The sequence below is a fragment of the Bos mutus genome, chromosome 4 (assembly GCF_027580195.1).
Source record: "Bos mutus isolate GX-2022 chromosome 4, NWIPB_WYAK_1.1, whole genome shotgun sequence".
Classification (NCBI taxonomy): Eukaryota; Metazoa; Chordata; class Mammalia; order Artiodactyla; family Bovidae; genus Bos; species Bos mutus.
In genome coordinates, this window is record NC_091620.1 from 111,147,296 (window position 1) to 111,166,143 (window position 18,848).

Below are 18,848 nucleotides of genomic sequence, written 5' to 3' on the forward strand. Positions count from 1 at the left end.
GGGGTATCTGAGCAGCTGTATTTACGTCTCTAAACACCGCAGGGTCGTGTCGTTGCTTTGTCACCTGCTTCAGCGTTGTTGTTTATGCTGATTAAAATCAGATTGAGATGGAGCCACCAGTGGTGTCTTGAGGACAGCTTATGAGGCCCACTAGGCATGACTGTCATAACCAAGAGGGTACGGGGCCTGGGGAAATGCACAGGGGTTGTTTGTCAAGTAGGGAGAAGGGCCTGGGGTGGGGGTGGGGGAGCCACAGCCCAGTGAGTTACAAATAGATGGGGATGCTGGATCCAGCCATGCCTTCATCCATCTAACCCATGCAGAACAGAGCCCGAGATGACGGCCAGGGGTCAAGATGGGGGTGCAGTGGAAAGTGTCCCCAAGTCCTCTTTCCTAATCATGTGTTAGAACTTTGGAGGGAGCTCAGATTTGAAAACCCAAGAGTGAGGCCCTTTAGATACTTCTGGAGGACCTGACTTTGGTGCACTTAAGACAAAATGCAAATTCTGAGCTTGTGACTTGCCCAGGTGATGTTTGCAGCTCGTGGCAGAGCTGGGATGCACCCTGGTTCTCTGAAGGTCAAGTCACTGTTTTTTCAAGGTAAGTTTAAACAAAGGGATTTCGGCAACCTTTACATTATTAAAAAAAAATATGGCTAGGTATAAGGGGTGACCCTATGCCAGAATAAAATGCTAATTTGATTCCTTTAACCTTTTGGTTATTACAGTCATGGTGGCTTTTAAAAATTTTATTAAAGTACAGTTGATTTACAGTGTTGTAAAAGTTTCTGCTATACAGCACGGTGACTCAGTTATACAGATATATACATTCTTTTTCATATTCTTTTCCATTATGGTTTATCCCATAAGATTGAATATAGTCCCCTATGCTAAACAAACTTGTTGTTCGTCCATCCTACATATAACAGTTTGCATCCGCTGTTCTCAGACTCCCACTCCTTCCCTCCCTCACCCCCCACCCCTTGGCAACCGAAAGTCTGATCTCTATGTCTGTGGGTCTGTTTCTGTTTCGTAAATAACTTCATGTGTTTCACATCTTAGATTCCACATGGCAGTGACTTCATACAGTGTTTGTCCGACTTGCTTCACTTCGTATGACAATCTCTAGGTCCATGCGTGTTGCTGCAGTTGCCATGGTTTCATCCTTTTTTATGGTTGAGTCATATCCCATTGTATATATGTACCACATCTTTCTTCCTCTGTTGATGGACATTTAGGTTGCTTTCACATCCTGGCCATTGTAAATAGTGTAGTGAATGTTGGTGTGCGCGAAGCCTTTCAAACCGTGTGTTTCTATGCATATGTTTCCAGGAGTGGGATTGCTGGTCATATGGTCACTCTATTTTTAGTTTTTAAAGGAATCTCCATACTGTTCTCCATAGTGTGGGAACCAAGTTACGTTCCCACAAGCAGTGGGAGAAGAAGTGGAGGGTTCCCTTTTCTCCACACCCTCTCCTGCATTTATTGTTTGTAGACTTCTTGATGATGGCCATTCTGACAGGTGTGATTGTAGTTTTGATTTGTGTTTCTCTAACATTGCAGCCATGAAATTAAAAGATGCTTATTTGTTGGAAGGAAAGTTATGACCAACCTAGATAGCATATTCAAAAGCAGAGACATTACTTCGCCAACAGAGGTCCGTCTAGTCAAGACTATGGTTTTTCCAGTGGTCATGTATGGATGAGAGAGTTGGACTGTGAAGAAAGCTGAGCACCGAAGAATTGATGCTTTTGAACTGTGGTGTTGGAGAAGACTCTTGAGAGTCCCTTGGACTGCAAGGAGATCCAGCCAGTCCATTCTAAAGGAGATTAGCCCTGGGGGTTCTTTGGAAGGAATGATACTAAAGCTGAAACTCCAGTACTTCGGCCGCCTCATGCGAAGAGTTGACTCATTGGAAAAGACTGATGCTGGGAGGGGTTGGGGGGCAGGAGGAGAAGGGGACAACAGAGGATGAGATGGCTGGATGGCATCACTGACTCGATGGACGTGAGTCTGAGTGAACTCTGGGAGATGGTGATGGACAGGGAGGCCTGGTGTGCTGTGATTCATGGGGTCGCAAAGAGTCGGACACGACTGAGCGACTGAACTGAACTGAACTGAACATTTAACGATGTTGAACATCTTTTCACCAGTCATAGTGCTTTTTAAAGAACCAAATCAAGGATATATACCTGTACAGAAACTGGAACGTTCAGTGGCTTGTCATGTAGAAAATTATTCTATCACATACTTTTTTCTTTTTTTAAAGGAAAATCATGTCTAAGAAAATAGTATGGTTATTACAAGAAACGAACAGGTAAAGTGCTATAAAATTTGGGTAAAATAGAGTTATGAAATTATTTTCAAAACAGTTTAGATAAAATAGACTCTATTTGTTAGCTTTTTAAAGAATTCAACATAATATTGGATTTGCTTTATAAAAGAATAGTTAGCAAAAGTCACAGTAAGTTATGTGGTTTTACGTTTTATATATTTTTATATTATCGTGTTTAACATTTAAGAAGTAAATGTATTTTGGGTTTATGTCATATTAATAAGCCTATAATGTGTCACAAAACTTCCTTTTAGATTTTTCCTCATTCTTTTTCAATTTTCTCTTTTTCTCTCTTTCCCACCCCTGTTGCCCACTTTCCTTCCTTTCTTAATTGGAGGATATTTTATTTTGTTAGTTTTCTTCTTTAAATGGTATGAATTCTTATTCATAATTCAGTCAGAATTTGCATAAATGTGGTACAGTTATCATCTTTACTGGAACAGAGATTGGGAACCACCCCAGCTGCATCTTTTGTGTTCTGAACAGGGTCACTGGTGGGACAACCCCTGCCCAAAGGTCAGTGTGTCCACATGAGGCCCGGGTGTCTGGGGCCCGATGCTGGAAGCTGTGTCCCTGTGACATGTTTTCAGTGTTAATGCCCATCTACAGGTGTCCACTGGGTTAACTGAGAGCATACCCCCCCAGGAACCATCCAGCACTGTCAGTTTTCCATACAGCTCACTGATTCTAGTTTTTGGACTGGTGAGAACAGATGAAATGGTGTAAGCTTTTTACTGTCTGCTAATAATTTTGAAATCCCAGGTCATGACCGGGGTGCAGTAGAAAACATCGTTGTCCCTCCATGTCCAAGGGGTGGGCGTGGTTCCCAGACCCCGTGGACAGCAGAGTCCCCAGAGGCTCAAGCCTCTTCTGCAAAATGGTGTAGTATTTGCATATAATCTACACACACCCTCTTATATTTTTAAATCACCTCCAGATTGCTTTCAGGGCTTCCCAGGTGGTATAGCAATAAAGAATCCGCCTGCCAATGCAAGAGACGCAGGTTTGATCCCTGGGTCAGGAAGGTCCTCTGGAGACGGGAATGGCAACCCACTCCAGTATTCTCACCTGGGAAATCCCACGGACAGAGAAGCCTGGTGGGCTACAGTCAGTGGGGTCACAGAGAGTTGGACATGACTGAGTGACTGAACATGCCTGCTTACAGATTACTTCTAATACCTGATACAAATGTAAATCCTATATAGTTATCAGTTCAGTTCAGTCCAGTTCAGTCACTCAGTCGTGTCTGACTCTTTGCAACCCCATGAATTGCAGCAAGCCAGGCCTCCCTGTCCATCACCAACTCCCGGAGTTCACTCAGACTCACGTCCATCGAGTCGGTGATGCCATCCAGCCATCTCATCCTCTGTCGTCCCCTTCTCCTCTTGCCCCTAATCCCTCCCAGCATCAGAGTCTTTTCCAATGAGTCAACTCTTCGCATGAGGTGGCCAAAGTACTGGAGTTTCTGCTTTAGCATCATTCCTTCCAAAGAACACCCAGGACTGATCTTTAGAATGGACTGGTTGGATCTCCTTGCAGTCCAAGGGACTCTCAAGAGTCTTCTTCAACACCACAGTTCAAAAGCATCAGTTCTTCGGCACTCAGCTTTCTTCACAGTCCAACTCGCACATCTATACATGACTACCGGAAAAACCATAGCCTTGACTAGATGGACCTTTGTTGGCCAAGTAATGTCTTTGCTTTTGAATATGCTGTCTAGATTGGTCATAACTTTCCTTCCAAGGAGTAAGCGTCTTTTAATTTCATGACTGCAATTACCATATGCAGTGATATAGTTACCAGTGTGTGACAAATCTGAGTTTTGCTTTTTGGAACGTTCTGGAACATTTTTTCTTGAATATTTTTGATCTGAGGCAGATAGGGAGGGCTGGCCACATCCATAATACCCAGCTTACCATGTTTCTGTCTCAGAATTCGTTTCTTCTCCCTGGAGGTCCTCTCCTACACTAGGCATGCCTCCGTACCCATCAGAGAACATTTTTTACTCCTTGAATTTCTGGCAGTGACAGCTCTTTGGAGAAGTCTGACCCACTGTTGAACAGAGTACACTGTGTTGGTCTTGTTTAATTGTCATGTTTTGTTACATTTAACTCTATTACAGGACTAAAAGCTTTGAGGACTTTATTCAAAGAGACAACCTAAGGGTGTAGCAAAGCACTTATACATAATAAAGTCCATGGTTTGTTCTCCCAAATTTACCTTCCCTTCACAATTTCTCTTGAACTGGGTCTGTTTATAAGTAAGTGAAACGTTTGAATTACTATATTTAAGATCCACTTCAACTGTAAAATACTCTAACTCAGTGAATAAAGAAAGATACTATTTCTGTTTCGTAAAATCATACCTCATTTCCCAGATAAATACACAGTCTTTACAAAATAATTATTGATTAGTAGTGGTTTCATCTCTAAGTCATGTCCAACTCTTGAGACCCCATGGATTGTAAGCTTACGACATGCATAAGTATTCACTGTTTAAAACCCAGAAACTATGAAGAAGAAAGTTGAAGTAGATAATCTTACTGCACAAGGAGTTACAAATCTTTAGTAAGTAGATTGAAAATGTGTATAGCACTTCAGCTTTTTGAATCTAAAAAAAAAAAAATCACTTGGTCAAATTCAAATTATGTATAGAGTGTAGCAATTCATAAAAGACAACTTTTCACTAAGGAATATACACAAAACAGTAGCAATTTATTCTCCATGTGTTATGTTGTAATGCATTTTTCTCTACTGCATGGTTGTATTATAAACTGTTGAGTTCATCCCTGTGTGTCGGACATTTGTTTCCAGCTCCTTGCTACTGTTTTCTATAGGATGTAACAAACCACCTTGTTTGCTCTATTTGATGAATTTCTCTTGCTTTTTTGACTAATCCCACTCTTGGATTGGAATTAAGCTGATCAGACGGGGCTCATATTTGTTTCCCCTGGAAAGACTGGCCAGGTCTGTTCTTCCAGCACTGCTGCTGATGTGGCCAATTTCCTAAAACCCTCAGTGATGGTAGGGATTCACCTTGTTTTTAATCCTTACCATGTTGATCATCTGAAAACTTATTTTCCAGATAAATTTTCTTCCGTGAAAATATCTGATTTCCCAGTAAGCATATTTTTACTATTTTGTAGTATTTTTTAATGACCTGCACATTCAGATATGCTGTTAGCCCAGTTTTCTTTTGGAGTACTCATTTTTAGAAAATTGATTTAAAGGCATTACATTTGTAATGCTTTATTTTAAATTCTTTGAGAATATTTGGATGAAGTTGGTGATGTGGAGATCACACTCTGGGGTGTATGCAGAGTCCTTGACCTTTTAAGTTATTTCTTAGTAGGCATTAATGTTTCAGCAATCGAAGCCATCTGACCCAAAAAAAAAAGAAAAAAAAAAACCTTTGTACATCTTACCTAAGCAATATGATGGTCAGGGTAAATGAGGGTGAATAATTATGGGCATAATGGGAGTCCTTGAATATAATTGGACTCATAAGTCAAATGAGACAGTTCATAACAGTTTGGCCCAGTATTTCAGTTTTGTCTGTTAAATTATTCATATGAATACTTTTATGAGTTTAGCCATGAATATTTGATTGGTGTTGATTCATGACATCAGCTATCTTAGCTTCAGTATCTTAGCCCTTTATTTTTTCCATTTATGTACAATTAATGATTATGGGAAGCTGGGGAAAACTCATTTTTCTTAATATAAGGAACACCTTTCTCTGCAGACTTATTGGGGCTGTCTGATGAGTATTTACTATTATTGGTAGTTTAATAAGTGTGGTAATAATAATCCTCACTAAGGGAAAATACTATAAGTCTGTATTTTACAACTGAGGGAAATGGCATTCAGAGAGGTTAGGTAAGTTTCCAGAAGTTACACAGCCTGTTGGCTGAGATTGGATTCAAATCCTAATTTACGTGGATTAAAAGATGAGGCTGTACCCACCCCACAGTGATGGCCAGAGGGCAGAGGGCCATTCTCTGACTCGGGTCCAGCTCCTCCATCACCAGGGAATCCAACACCCACGTAGTCACATCCTCTTTCCATTTTGTAGCATCTGCTGCATAGACAGACCATTTGTGATGTGAACAGGTGTTTACAGTCACGGCCTGCGGTGCATGTGTGTGAGAAGGTGCGTGTATGTGAGAAGATGCACAGTATGGAAGCAGCTGCCGTGGCCAGACATGCACTCAGAGGATGCTCCTTAGAGGCTGGCCCAAGGGGTGTGACTCCCAGTGGACAGTGTCCAGAGGCGTGGCAGAGACCAAGCCCCAGAGTCCACCAGTGACTTCCGGTTTGAATGGAAAGAATGAGGCATTCTGTTCTGGCAGAGAAAGAGCTCCTGAGTCCAAGGCTGTGAACATCGAGCAATTATCTCAGCAATCGTTTTGGAAATCTAGGGGTTTGGCAACCGGCAACATCTCAGTTATTTCAGCTTGAGCTAGATAATTCACATAATTATCCTAATAGATCTGCACGCATAATGCCCAGCATCAGTATTATTCCACACCAGAATCTCCTAAAATGATTGGGAAGGGGGTGTTTTATATTCACATCTGTATTTATGTGAGAAAGGATCATATTTAGCTTAGTAATACACCTTTTTCTAGCACTAGAATCTTTCCATCTGCTCATTTAATAAGTGCTTCATGAGTTACGTACGAATCCCCATTGGTTGTGCATTATATCAACCATTCAGAAACCCAGCTGAACATCAGGAGCCTCTGGGAAGTTTTTCTTTTTTTAACTTTCTGAGTCTTTTTATTTTATCAGTCTGAAGATCTGATTCTGTTGGAGGTGGACCTGGGCATCAGCATTCTTCAAAAAGTTCCCCTGGAGAATCTGATACGTAGTTGAAAGTATTAACCGCTGTTTCCACCACACAGTGCCCACCCTTGTTAGAGAATGCTCCTTGTTTTACAGTACAATATTACTTTATATCATAATGTGCATCCTGTCATGGGACCTTCAGTCCAGTAAAGATCTGTAATCCTTCAAGTGGCTGGTAAAGATCTCCATGAGTCAGTATCTATCTTTATTTTATATTCAAGATTTATTTATCTCATGGGAGTATATTTGTTTTACACTACTGTGTCAGTATCTGCTGTACGGCAAAGTGAATCAACCATATGGATACATGGTCACCTCAGAGCACTGAGTAGAGTTCCCTTTGCTGTACAGCAGGTCCTCATTAGTTACCTATTGTATACATAATGGTGTGTATATATCAATCCCAGTCTCCCAAGTCATCCCGCTCCCTGGGCCCCACTTGGTATCCATATATTTGTTCTTTACGTCTGTCTCTATTTCTTTTCTTTTTAGAACAATACTCAGTTTTTGAATTAATTAATTTTTGGCCGCGCTGGGTCTTCACTGCCGTGCACGGGCTCTCCCCAGTTGCAGCGCGTGGACTTCTCAGTGCAGTGGTGTCTCTTGTTGCAGAGTGCAGGCTCTAGGCACACGGGCCTCAGTAGCTGTAGTGTGTGGGCTCTCCAGCTCAGCTTCAGGAGGGGTGGTGCACAGACCTGGTTGCCCTGTTGCAGGTGGAGTCTTCCCTGAGTAGGAGTCGAACCTGTGTCCCCTGCATTGGCAGGTGGATTCTTAACCACTGGACCACTAGGGACGTCCATGTGTCTCTATTTCTTCTTTGCGTATTAATTTTTAAGCTGCACCTCTGCCACTGGCCACATATACTCTGCATCTCACACAGAATATACCATGAGGGTTAGTACGTCATGTTCATCTTTAAACATCCACATTTTCTTTCAGACATCTCCGGAGTCTTAAAGATTCTGCTTCTGCACTTTCCCCTTAAACCTCCCAAGACTGTGTCCTTGGCACCACCCCTTCAGCCCCGCCTGGGCTCCGCATGATTGTTTTGTCGTGTTTACCTTGTGTTGGGTTATTCATACTTTTGTCTCAGTCCCTACTTTATGCCTTTTTTTGAGGCCAGAAATCAGACCACCGGAGCCTGCCACGCCCTGGGGCTCACTGAGGACCTGCAGATGAGGGATTTTCCCGACGTGTGTTCCACACCTCCACCCACGTGCCTTTGCACCTCTGTTCTCAGTGCCATTATGAACCATTTATCTTTCAAATGATAGTTTCTGTAGAAATATTTTCTCTGGGACTTTAAGCTTATTCATTGCTTTTTTATTAACTATATAGCAATTTGATGTTTGTATTAATAAGCAGTATGATCAATTTACCATATCTGTTCTTTTTTTTTGTTTTGTTTTTTGGCCATTCTGCATGGCTTGTGGACCTCAGCTCCCCGACCAGGGATTGAACTAAGGCTGCCAGAGGTGCAAGCCCAGAATCCTAACCACTAGGCCACCAGGGATCTCCCGTATCTGTTCTTTCAGAAATCCACATTTCTAGTACCGTGCCTTAGGAGGACTCACTGGGGGCCCATGGACCTGGCCGGTGGTTTGAGCAGCATCGTCCTCTAGACATAGCTGGAGACAGCAGGCCTTGGGCGCCTCAGTTTGCTCCTGCCTGGCGTCCTCGTTGCTGGACACAGCCGCTGGCATCACTTGTGGGAATGGGGGCAGGTTCACTGTGGGGTGTGGACCCAGATGCCCAGCCTAAGAGGGAGCCTGGTGAAGGACCGAGCTAGGGCGTCAGCTTGCACTACTTCCTGGGTCTGCATTTTGCCCCTCTGTTCACAGAGGCCATTTTCAGATCTGCCATGTCAGGAAGGGTGGCCCGGACTGCTGAGACTGACAGGCTATGAGTGGATGAATTAGAAGCTGGGACCCCCTGCTGCCCCAGAGGTTGCCCCAGGCTCCTCCCCACTTGGGATGTCTTGGATGGGCAGGGGACGCAGGTGCGGGCTTCATGGGGACCTGGGTGGAGGCAAGCATGTGCTGCCTGGATCTAAAACGAGATGTACCAGTGTCAGGGGTAGGGACTCAGGGTGTGGACAGAGGCAAGAAGCCTGGAGATGACGTCTCATTTGGGTGGCACCGTCTCTGCCACCCCCAGCCCTCCGTTGGTGGCTTAGAATTGAAGCTCATATCACAGGCTTTGTTTTAATCTGCAGGAATAAACATGAAGCCTTTCTCCCTGTCCTTTCCCATCTGCCCACCCCCCTTCAGCTGCAGGAACCAAGGGGGGCTACCATGATGTCTGTCCTTGTGTTTGATGTTGTGAGATGCCCTGTGTGTGAAACTTCCCAGGGTGTCCTGACTTAGGGTATACCTGAGACTGTTGGTGCAGGGACTTGCAGGATGAGAGCAGGGTGGGGGCTGTCACGGATGCTGCAGGAATCCCAGGGACTCAGACCTGCCACATCTTCCTCTCCTTGCAGACCGCACACCTGCTGGCACACCCCTGGTGCAGGGTGGCCCCCTACTCCTGGCACAGACAGCTGCCCTCCTGCGGAAGCGGCTTCTCCATGCTCGCCGGGCCTGGAAGGGCACCATCTCCGACCTACTGCTACCTGTGCTCTTCGTGGCCTTGGCCATGGCCTTGTTCATGGTCAGGCCTTTGGCCATCAACTACCCTCCCCTCAAACTGGCCCTGGGTCATTACGACAAGGCAGAAACCTACTTCTTCAGGTAAGAACCTTTCCTTGTTTTCCCTCCTTGTGCTTCCAAATTACATCCGGACAGGTTATGAATAGTGGTAGCTCTGATTCTTGAAGAATTTCAAATATACACAAGTTGTTATCATTTTGGAGGTCTGTGTACTTGAGGGTGAGTGCTGAATAGTTTTTGCTTTTTTGGAGTCTGTCCTGTGATAGATGCTAGGGGCACACGAGGCAGACCTGGTCCAACCTCTGTGTCCCTGGGGGTCCTGCCCACCCCCCACACCCCCAGGTAGCCAAGTCCCCTCTGTGGAAAGGGCCATGACTTCTGATGTGCAGGGGGTTGGGAACACAGCTGCCCACAGGCCCACAGGACTGGGACGGCTGTTTCTGGTCCAGGATGGTTATGACTTTAGAAGAGTACGTGTGTGCGTGCGTGCTAAGTCACTCAGTCGTGTCCGACTCTTTGCGGTCCCATGGACTGTAGCCCACCAGGTTCCTCTGTCCATGGGATTCTCCAGGCAAGAATACTGGAGTCGGTTGCCATTTGCTTCTCCAGAGGATCTTCCCGACCCAGGGATCAAACCCTCATCTCTTACATCTCCTGCATTGGCAGGAGGGTTCTTTACTACTAGCGCCACCTGGCAAGCCCTTAGTAGAGTATACAGATTGCGTATTTCACACTTCAAGGCTGCTTCGAGACACTGGCCCTCAACTGTGCACGCCGCTCTACAGAGAAATGTCTGGATTTTTCTCTCTAAACAGGATGGGTCCAGGCACTGCTCCAAGTCAGAATAGGTCCTATTTCTGCCAGCATGTTCAGGCCAGTTCGAGTGTTGCCACCAGATATGTTTATGTAGGAATTTCTCAGAGCTTCGAGGGGTGCTGTTTCACTCACGTGGAGTTGGGGACCCGAGAGGTGTCCCTGGCCCCTAAGACCCTTGTCCTGGGCGGGCTGGCTCTGCCAGATTGCGTTCAGAGCATCGCTGCTGGGCACCCGCCATGGTGTCTTTACACTGAGCGCCAAGACTGGCCCGTCCTCCTTCTGGGAGGCAAAGCCCAGTCCCGTCGGAGTGGAGACCAGGGCTCGGGGCACCTGGCCCCGCCGAGCCTGCGTCTTCATTGGGCTGTGCACGGTGTGGGCAGCCAGGAGGTTGGGTTACTTTGCTTTTGTCAGATGCGAATCTTGATGAAAATACTGAGCTTCATGAGCTCAGCTCTGCGTGCCTGCTGACCTTTATGTCAATTTTGGAATGAGATTTAAACAAATATAGGCCCAAAAGGGAAAGCTGAGAATACACTATTTAGTTTTTTCTATCTCCCATGGTTATTGGTATTTGCCTCCCCCATGGAGTCTGGGTTTGACCAGCAGAAAGCCCTCTCCATTGCCTGCCTGTGTGAAGGATTCTGTGTCTGTTCTGACTAGTCCTTTCCAAGTGGGGTCCTCCTCTCTGGCCATGTACTTTATTTGCCTTCTCTCATTTCTCGTTTATGCTATGCTTTAAATGTGTAAGACGAATGTCTAATAATGCCTTCTCTGGCCAAGTGTTCAGATTTCTGTCACTCTCCTCAGCGGTATAGGAGGAGCTTGTATCCTACTGAGCCTTCCTCAGCAACCAGTGCAAAGAAATAGAGGAAAACAATCAAATGAGAAAGACTAGAGATCTCTTCAAGAAAATTAGAGATCCTAAGGGAATATTTCATGCAAATATGGGCACAATAAAGGAAAGAAATGGTTATGGATCTAACAGAAGCAGAAGATATTAAGAAGAGGTGGCAAGAATACACAGAAGAACTGTACAAAAAAGATCTTCACGACCAAGATAACCACGATGGGGTGATCGCTCACCCAGAGCTAGACATCCTGGAATGTGAAGTCAAGTGGGCCTTAGGAAGCATCACTACGAACAACGCTAGTGGAGGTGATTCAATTCCAGTTGAGCTGTTTCAAATCCTGAAAGATGATGCTGTGAAAGTGCTGCATTCAATATGCCAGTAAATTTGGACAACTCAGCAGTGGCTGCAGGACCGGAAAAGGTCAGTTTTCATTCTAATCCCAAAGAAAGGCAATGCCAAAGAATGCTCAAACTACTGCACAATTGCACTCATCTCACATGCTAGTAAAGTAATGCTCAAAACTCTCCAAGCCAGGCTTCAGCAATACGTGAACCATGAACTTCCAGATGTTCAAGCTGGTTTTAGAAAAGGCAGAGGAACCAGAGATCAAATTGCCAACATCCGTTTGAGCATAGAAAAAGCAAGAGAGTTAAACATCTACTTCTGCTTTATTGACTACATCAAAGCCTTTGACTGTGTGGGTCACAACAAACTGTGGGAAATTCTGAAAGAGATGGGAATACCAGACCACCTGACCTGCCTCTTGAGAAATCTGTATGCGGGTCAAGAAGCATCAGTTAGAATCGGACATGGAACAACAACTGGTTCCAAATTGGGAAAGGAGTGTGTCAAGGCTGTATATTGTCACCCTGCTTATTTAACTTATATGCAGAGCACATCATGTGAATTGCTAGGCTGGATGAAGCAGTAGCTGGAATCAGGATTGCCGGGTGAAATATATAACCTCAGATACACAGATGAAACCACCCTTATGGCAGAAAGTGAGGAACTAAAGAGCCTCTGGATGAAAGTGAAAGAGGAGAGTGAAAAAGCTGGCTTAAAGCTCAACATTTAAAAAACTAAGATCATGGCATCTGGTCCCATCACTCTATGGCAGATAGATGGGGAAACAATGGAAACAGTGACAGACTTTATTTTTTTGGGCTCCAAAATCATTTGCAGATGGTGACTGCGGCCATGAAATTAAAAGATGCTTGCTCCTTGAAAGAAAAGCTATGACCAACCTAGACAGCATATTGAAAAGCAGAGACAACTTTGCCAAAAAAGGTCCGTCTAGTCAAGGCTGTGGTTTTTCTAGTAGTCATGTATGGATGTGAGAGTTAGACTATAAAGAAAGCTGAGTGCTAAAGAATTGATGCTTTTTGTTGGAGAAGACTCTTGAGAGTCCCTTGGACTGCAAGGAGATCAAACCAGTCAATCCTAAAGGAAATCAGTCCTAAATATTCACTGGAAGGACTGATGCTGAAGCTACAATACTTTGGCCACCTGATGCAAAGAACTGACTCCTTGGAAAAGACCCTGATGCTGGGAAAGATTGAGGGTAGGAGGAAAAGGGGACAACAGAGGATGAGATGGTTGGATGGCATCACTGACTTGATGAACCATGAGTCTGAGCAAGCTCTGGAAGTTGGTGATGGACAGGGAGGCCTGGTATGCTGCGGTTCATGGGATCACAAAGAGTTGGACACAACCGAGTGACTGAACTGTTATATCCATTATAAGCTATAACTATTTAACCCTCTAAGTTATAAGCTATACAACCCTGTAACTATGTTGAGCTTTTGAATTACAAAGTATGTTTTTTGAAGCAAGTACTGTAAGAGACAGGGTAGCCTAAATTTAAAAGTAAATCATGCATGTTCCTGCTAGCCCTACCTACTGCAAACCTGTTGGTGTGTCATCGACTCCTCGTTACATAAAATATTTTCCAATCCAGGCATTTTTACTTTTGGGCTTCCAAGGTGGTGCTAGTGGTAGAGAACTTGCCTCCATTGCAGGAGACACAGGAGACACTGGTTTGATTCCCGGGTCTGGAAGATCCCCTGGAGGAGGAAATGGCAACCCATTCTCCCATTCTTGCCTGGAGAATCCCATGGACAGATGAGCCTGGCAGTCTACAGTCCTTAGTGTTGCAGAGAGTCGGACAAGCTGGAAGTTACTTAGCACACATGCATGCATTTTTACTTTTATAGTGATGAGCTCACACTGTAACACTGTTCATCATTTGCTTTTCTACTTGATAATGCATTTGTGGATCTATTTTTGTACAGTGGTGCCAGTTCCTTGGACTTGCTGTAGAATGTTGCCTGGAGGGGCTGAAATTTATGTCAACAGTCTCTATTTGGGGGCATGTATAGATTTGTTTATTTATTTAGGTAAGTGTTCCTACTATGGACAGTGGTGTAGGAATACTTTGGATTTATGCAACTGTCCATTTTTTCCATTACCATACATTTCTGTCACAAGTTTTTCCAGGATAGCATCAGTAATTTCAGGGAAGATATTACCAAATTATCCCTGGTGGCTCAGTGGTAAAGAATTCACCTTCTGGTGCAGAAAACATGGGTTCAATCCCTGGACTGGGAGGATCCTCTGGAGGAGGATATTGTAATCCACTCCAGTATGCTTGGCTGGAGAATTCCATGGACAGAGGAGCCTGGTAGGCTGCAGTCCATGGGCTTGCAGAATGGGACACAGCTTAGCCACTCAGTCACCCTCACCACCAGCACCAGCCACCACCATCCTTACAAATGTGCACTAACTTACAGTCCCATAACACTTTTGTTTTATTCAACAATATTGATTACACATCTGTGTGTGCATGGTCAGTCTCTTCAGTTTTGTCCAACTCTTTGTGACCCCATGGACTGTAACCCAACTGACTCCTCTGTCCACGGAATTCTGCAGGCAGGAACATTGGAGTGGGTATGCCTTCCTCCAGGGGATCTTCCAAACCTAGGGATCAAACTTATGCCTCCTGCACTGCAGGTGGAAGCCCTATTATGCACCTACTGTGTGGCAGATACCATTCTTGGTGGTCACACACATGTGAGTAGAACAGGCTAAAGTCCCCAGGTTTGTGGGAGAGGGGAAGCTTGTTTCTCCCAAGTGTTCTCTATTACTTTTGACTCCGTGACTTGCTACTGTGTTTCTGTTAGGCAGCTGTTAGGTTTCTCTTAAGACTGAATGTTCCCAGTCGCTTTGTGGTTGTTCTGCATTTAACTTTGCATGTTGAATAGATCAAGCATCACATACAATTAATCTCCACTCAGTGTTTTTCCCTCTCCTCTGCCCCATCTTAACCTTTTCTTCTCAAGCAGGTGAGCATTTCTCTTCATTGGGCTCATGGCACTGAAATGCTTCCAGTTGGTTGCCAATACCAATTCAGTTTCTCTGCTGTGTTATTAATTTGGTAATTATGATTTTTTTGTTTGTTTGTGAGCATTTCTTCCAGCTCTCACAGTATTAATCTTTCATAAAAGTAATGCACTCCAAAATTATTTTGAGTCTGAGAGTTAGAGATCTTTTAATATTTTCTTCCATTTCTAAGAGTAAGTCTTTCAAGTGAGAACAAAGATATTTCTCATGTTGCATAAATTATGAAACAGAGGAGCCTACATATTCGGTGCTCATTTTCTCATATTTACAGATGGGGACCCATCAGAGATTGCATATTTCCCTTCTACTTGTCTTTCAGTTCAGTTCAGTTCAGTCGCTCAGTCGTGTCCGACTCTCTGCAACTCCATGAATCGCAGCATGCCAGGTCTCCCTGTCCATCACCAACTCCCGTAGTTCACTTAGACTCACATCCATTGAGTCGGTGATACCATCCAGCCATCTCATCCTGTGTCGTCCCCTTCTCCTCCTGCCCCCAATCCCTCCCAGCATCAGAGTCTTTTCCAATGAGTCACCTCTTCGCATGAGGTGGCCAAAGTACTGGAGTTTCAGCTTTAGCATCATTCCTTCCAAAGAAATCCCAAGGCTGATCTCCTTCAGAATGGACTTGTCTTTAATTTCAGACTAAACAGAAAAGAACAACTTTACAGGTTGTTACTTTTTGTTTTAGTAGAGTAGGAGTGTACCTAAATATGGAGGTGGGGGGAACTAAGATCCTGCGGGAGATCATTAATTTTCCTGGAAACGTTCCTTCCTCGTCTGAATTCTTGTCTTTTACGTTTGCTGTGGGCCAGAGGAGAGCCTCTGCCCACTTCAGTGGGCACAGCTGTGCTGCTGAGGGCTCTCCATAGTCCTCACTGCCTGCTCTGGGTCCCAGATGCCCTAGTGGGGTGACCCCATGTCCTGGTTTGCTAGAGGTGAGGTCTGGCATCGTGGTGCATAAGTTAATCATTCCCTTTCGTGCTCAGAAGTTTGCTCGAAACCCTATGTCTTGGTTTCAGAAAGAAAACCCCGTGTAGGCGTGTGAGTCTCAGTCACTGTTACTTTATTTATTTAGTTTGGTTCAAGGTGTCTATTCATTCAGTGACTTTGTTTTTGTTGTGGTGAAATATGTATGACAAGAAGCGAAACCATGTAAACTGGTTCTAGCTGTGTTGACCTTATATTCATTGAGTGTCTGTGCTCTTTGGGTTTCTCTGGCTGCTGGGGCCCTGGGGCCGTGTTTGTTCTGAGATGCTTGGGTGGTGCAGAGGGGCCCAAGCTGTGGCGGTTTCCTCCTCTGCTTCCTCCACACTCCCTGGCTCAGGAGGAGGAAGGCGTCTGCCCTCTCATTCAGCTTTTCCTCTCCTCTTTGGGGCCAAGAGACCAGGGAGGTTGTGGTCAGCAGGTCTCTGAGGGCCATCCTCTGGAGGACTGGCCCATTCTCTTCCTTGCCCCGGGTGCTTTGCAGCTGTTCTTCAAATGCCATCCCTGTGCCACCTGGCCCTGAGATTGCTCTGCCTGAGGAAGTGCCCACGAAGCCCAGCATCCCCTGGAGCCGATGCCTGTCCGATCCAGGGCTGGCTCGGGGCAGCGGGGCACTGGACAGCAAGCAGGGTGGGGAGAGTCACGTGCAGGTCGCTTCCTCCCAGAAGCCCCACATTTCTTGATTTGGTTTGATTGCCAGGAGCTATACCTGGGGACTCTTGTTAACAACACAAAGACCTTTGGGATGATGTGTAGTAATCCACATTAGCTCAAACAAGCCCCTGGGCCATGCTGCTGCACGTGAAGTTTTGAGATGTGCTGACATGGAGAGGAAGCAGTGCCCATGTAGGAGATGCCTCAGGAGTCCCAATCTAGCGCTATTTCCAATTCCTGCAGTCTAGTAAGGACAGGCTTCTCATGCTTCCAGCAGTGCTCTAAATACAGCTAAGAGTTTGAAGAGAACCAAAAAAGGAGTTAAAGAACAGGCCACGGGCTTGATCCCTGGGTAGGGAAGATCCCCTGAAGAAGGGCATGGCAACCTACTCCAATATTCTTGCCTGGAGAATGCCATGGTCAGAGGAATCTGGTGGGCTACAGCCCATAGGGTCGCAAAGAGTTGAACACGACTGAACCGACTTAGCATGCATGCATGCACAAAGAACAAGCATTTGAATTTTATGGCAACATGGATAATGTAAAGCTAGTTTTTTTTTTTTTTTAAGTGACCTTTAGACCTAAGCAAAAAAGTGGTAAAAGTAAGCCATAACTTTGAAACTTGCTTTCAATAATTATCCCTAGTAAACAACTTCGTGGATCAATATTTTTTTCAGGAAAAAAATTTCAAACTTTCATATTTGTTCTTGGATTAATGGGTCAAAAGAGTGCAATTCAGAGTATTTCCACAGATGCCACAAATAATGTTTTCATTTTACGAGCCACATTTCCTTGGAAAATATGTCCCTTTCCTTCTAAAAGTGTTTTCTCATTTGTCAGAAACTTGAAGACTATTTATACAGAGGTCACACTGCCTACTTATGAGATGTAGCTTTGCCGTAAATTTCAGTATCTTTCATCACTGCAGAGTTCTGGCCATGGCTGTAGGGAATCAGATTAGGCCAGCTGTAAACCACCTGGATATTTTAAACTCATGGTTATATTTCATGCAGTGGGGAAGGTGGCATTTTCCTGTAAATAATTATTCGTTTTGGTTTTGGATGCTGTAGCAGTATTTGCATTCCATCTTAGGTCTGAAAGTAAAGTTGTCCTCAGCAGAAATATATGACTTATTTGGTGTAATGAGTTGTTATTTCTTTTCCATTAAAACTGGTCCTTTCTCAAAGGTAAGAGGTCCAGCAAGATCCAGTTGAGAGAAGTAAGATAACTGGGTGGAGATGAAGGATTAGGTCAATGATTTCAGCATATCAGCAAGATCACAATTTGTTCACAGATGGCTCAGATATAAAGAATCTGCCTGCAAGGCTGGAGACCCGGGTTCAATCCCTGGGTGGGGAATATCCCCTGGAGGAGGAAATGGCAACCCACTCCAGTGTTCTTGCCTGGAGAATCCCATGGACAGAGGAGCGTGGCAGGCTACAGTCCATGGGGTTGCAAGGAGTCAGACATGACTGAATGACAACACGCACGTGCATGGTTGTGATTAATCGTAGTACGACCCACTGCTAATCAGCCTAATTGAGGCAGGTTTGAAATACTGTTTCCTCTGCATTTTCTCAAGTCAAGATGTTTTGTAAAACTGATGTATAAAATTTACAGTTAAGTTTGTTTCCACATCTCCGCCAGACTAGAAGAATAGTGTGTCTTATCTTTGATGGTGTCTTCAATAAGGAGATTCCATCCATGGCTTGGTTCCCATGGATGCTGCTTGAAATGTTAATTAACTTCTGAGATTCATGCCAGTAAAATAGAGACTATAATTCATTGTGTACTTAAAGCATACCTAGAGCTTCTTATTGGAGAAGGCAATGGCACCCCACTCCAGTACTCTTGCCTGGGAAATCCCATGGACAGAGGAGCCTGGTGGGCTGCTGTCTTTGGGGTCGCACAGAGTCGGACACGACTGACGTGACTTAGCAGTAGCAGCAGCAGAGCTTCTTATCAAGAAAATACTCAGTATAGTTTACATATTCATGTCTGACTCTTTGTGACCCTATGGACTGCAGCCTGCCAAGCTCCTGTCTATGGGATTCTCCAGGCAAGAATACTGGAATGGGATGCCATTTCCTCTTCCAGCAGATCTTCCCCACCCAGGGATCCAACCCACATCTCCTGTGACTCCTGCATTGACAGATTCTTTACCATTACCACCACCCAGAAAGCCTGTATAGAAACATTCAGTCGTGTCTGACTCTTTGAGACTCCATGGACTATACAGTCCATGGCATTCTCTAGGCCAGAATACTGGAGTGGGTGGCCTTTCCCTTCTTCAGGGCATCTTCCCAACC

General features: G+C 44.7%; 1 protein-coding gene across 1 annotated transcript in view; it reads left to right on the top strand.

The window, feature by feature from the left end:
• Nucleotides 1-18,848, top strand: part of ABCA13 (ATP binding cassette subfamily A member 13) — a 351,879-nt gene that overhangs the window by 178,695 nt on the left and 154,336 nt on the right. Inside the window, exon 39 of the mRNA XM_070368866.1 lies at nt 9,667-9,916. Within this exon, the coding sequence (XP_070224967.1) occupies nt 9,667-9,916 (250 nt within the window). The remainder of the gene's footprint in view (nt 1-9,666; nt 9,917-18,848) is intronic.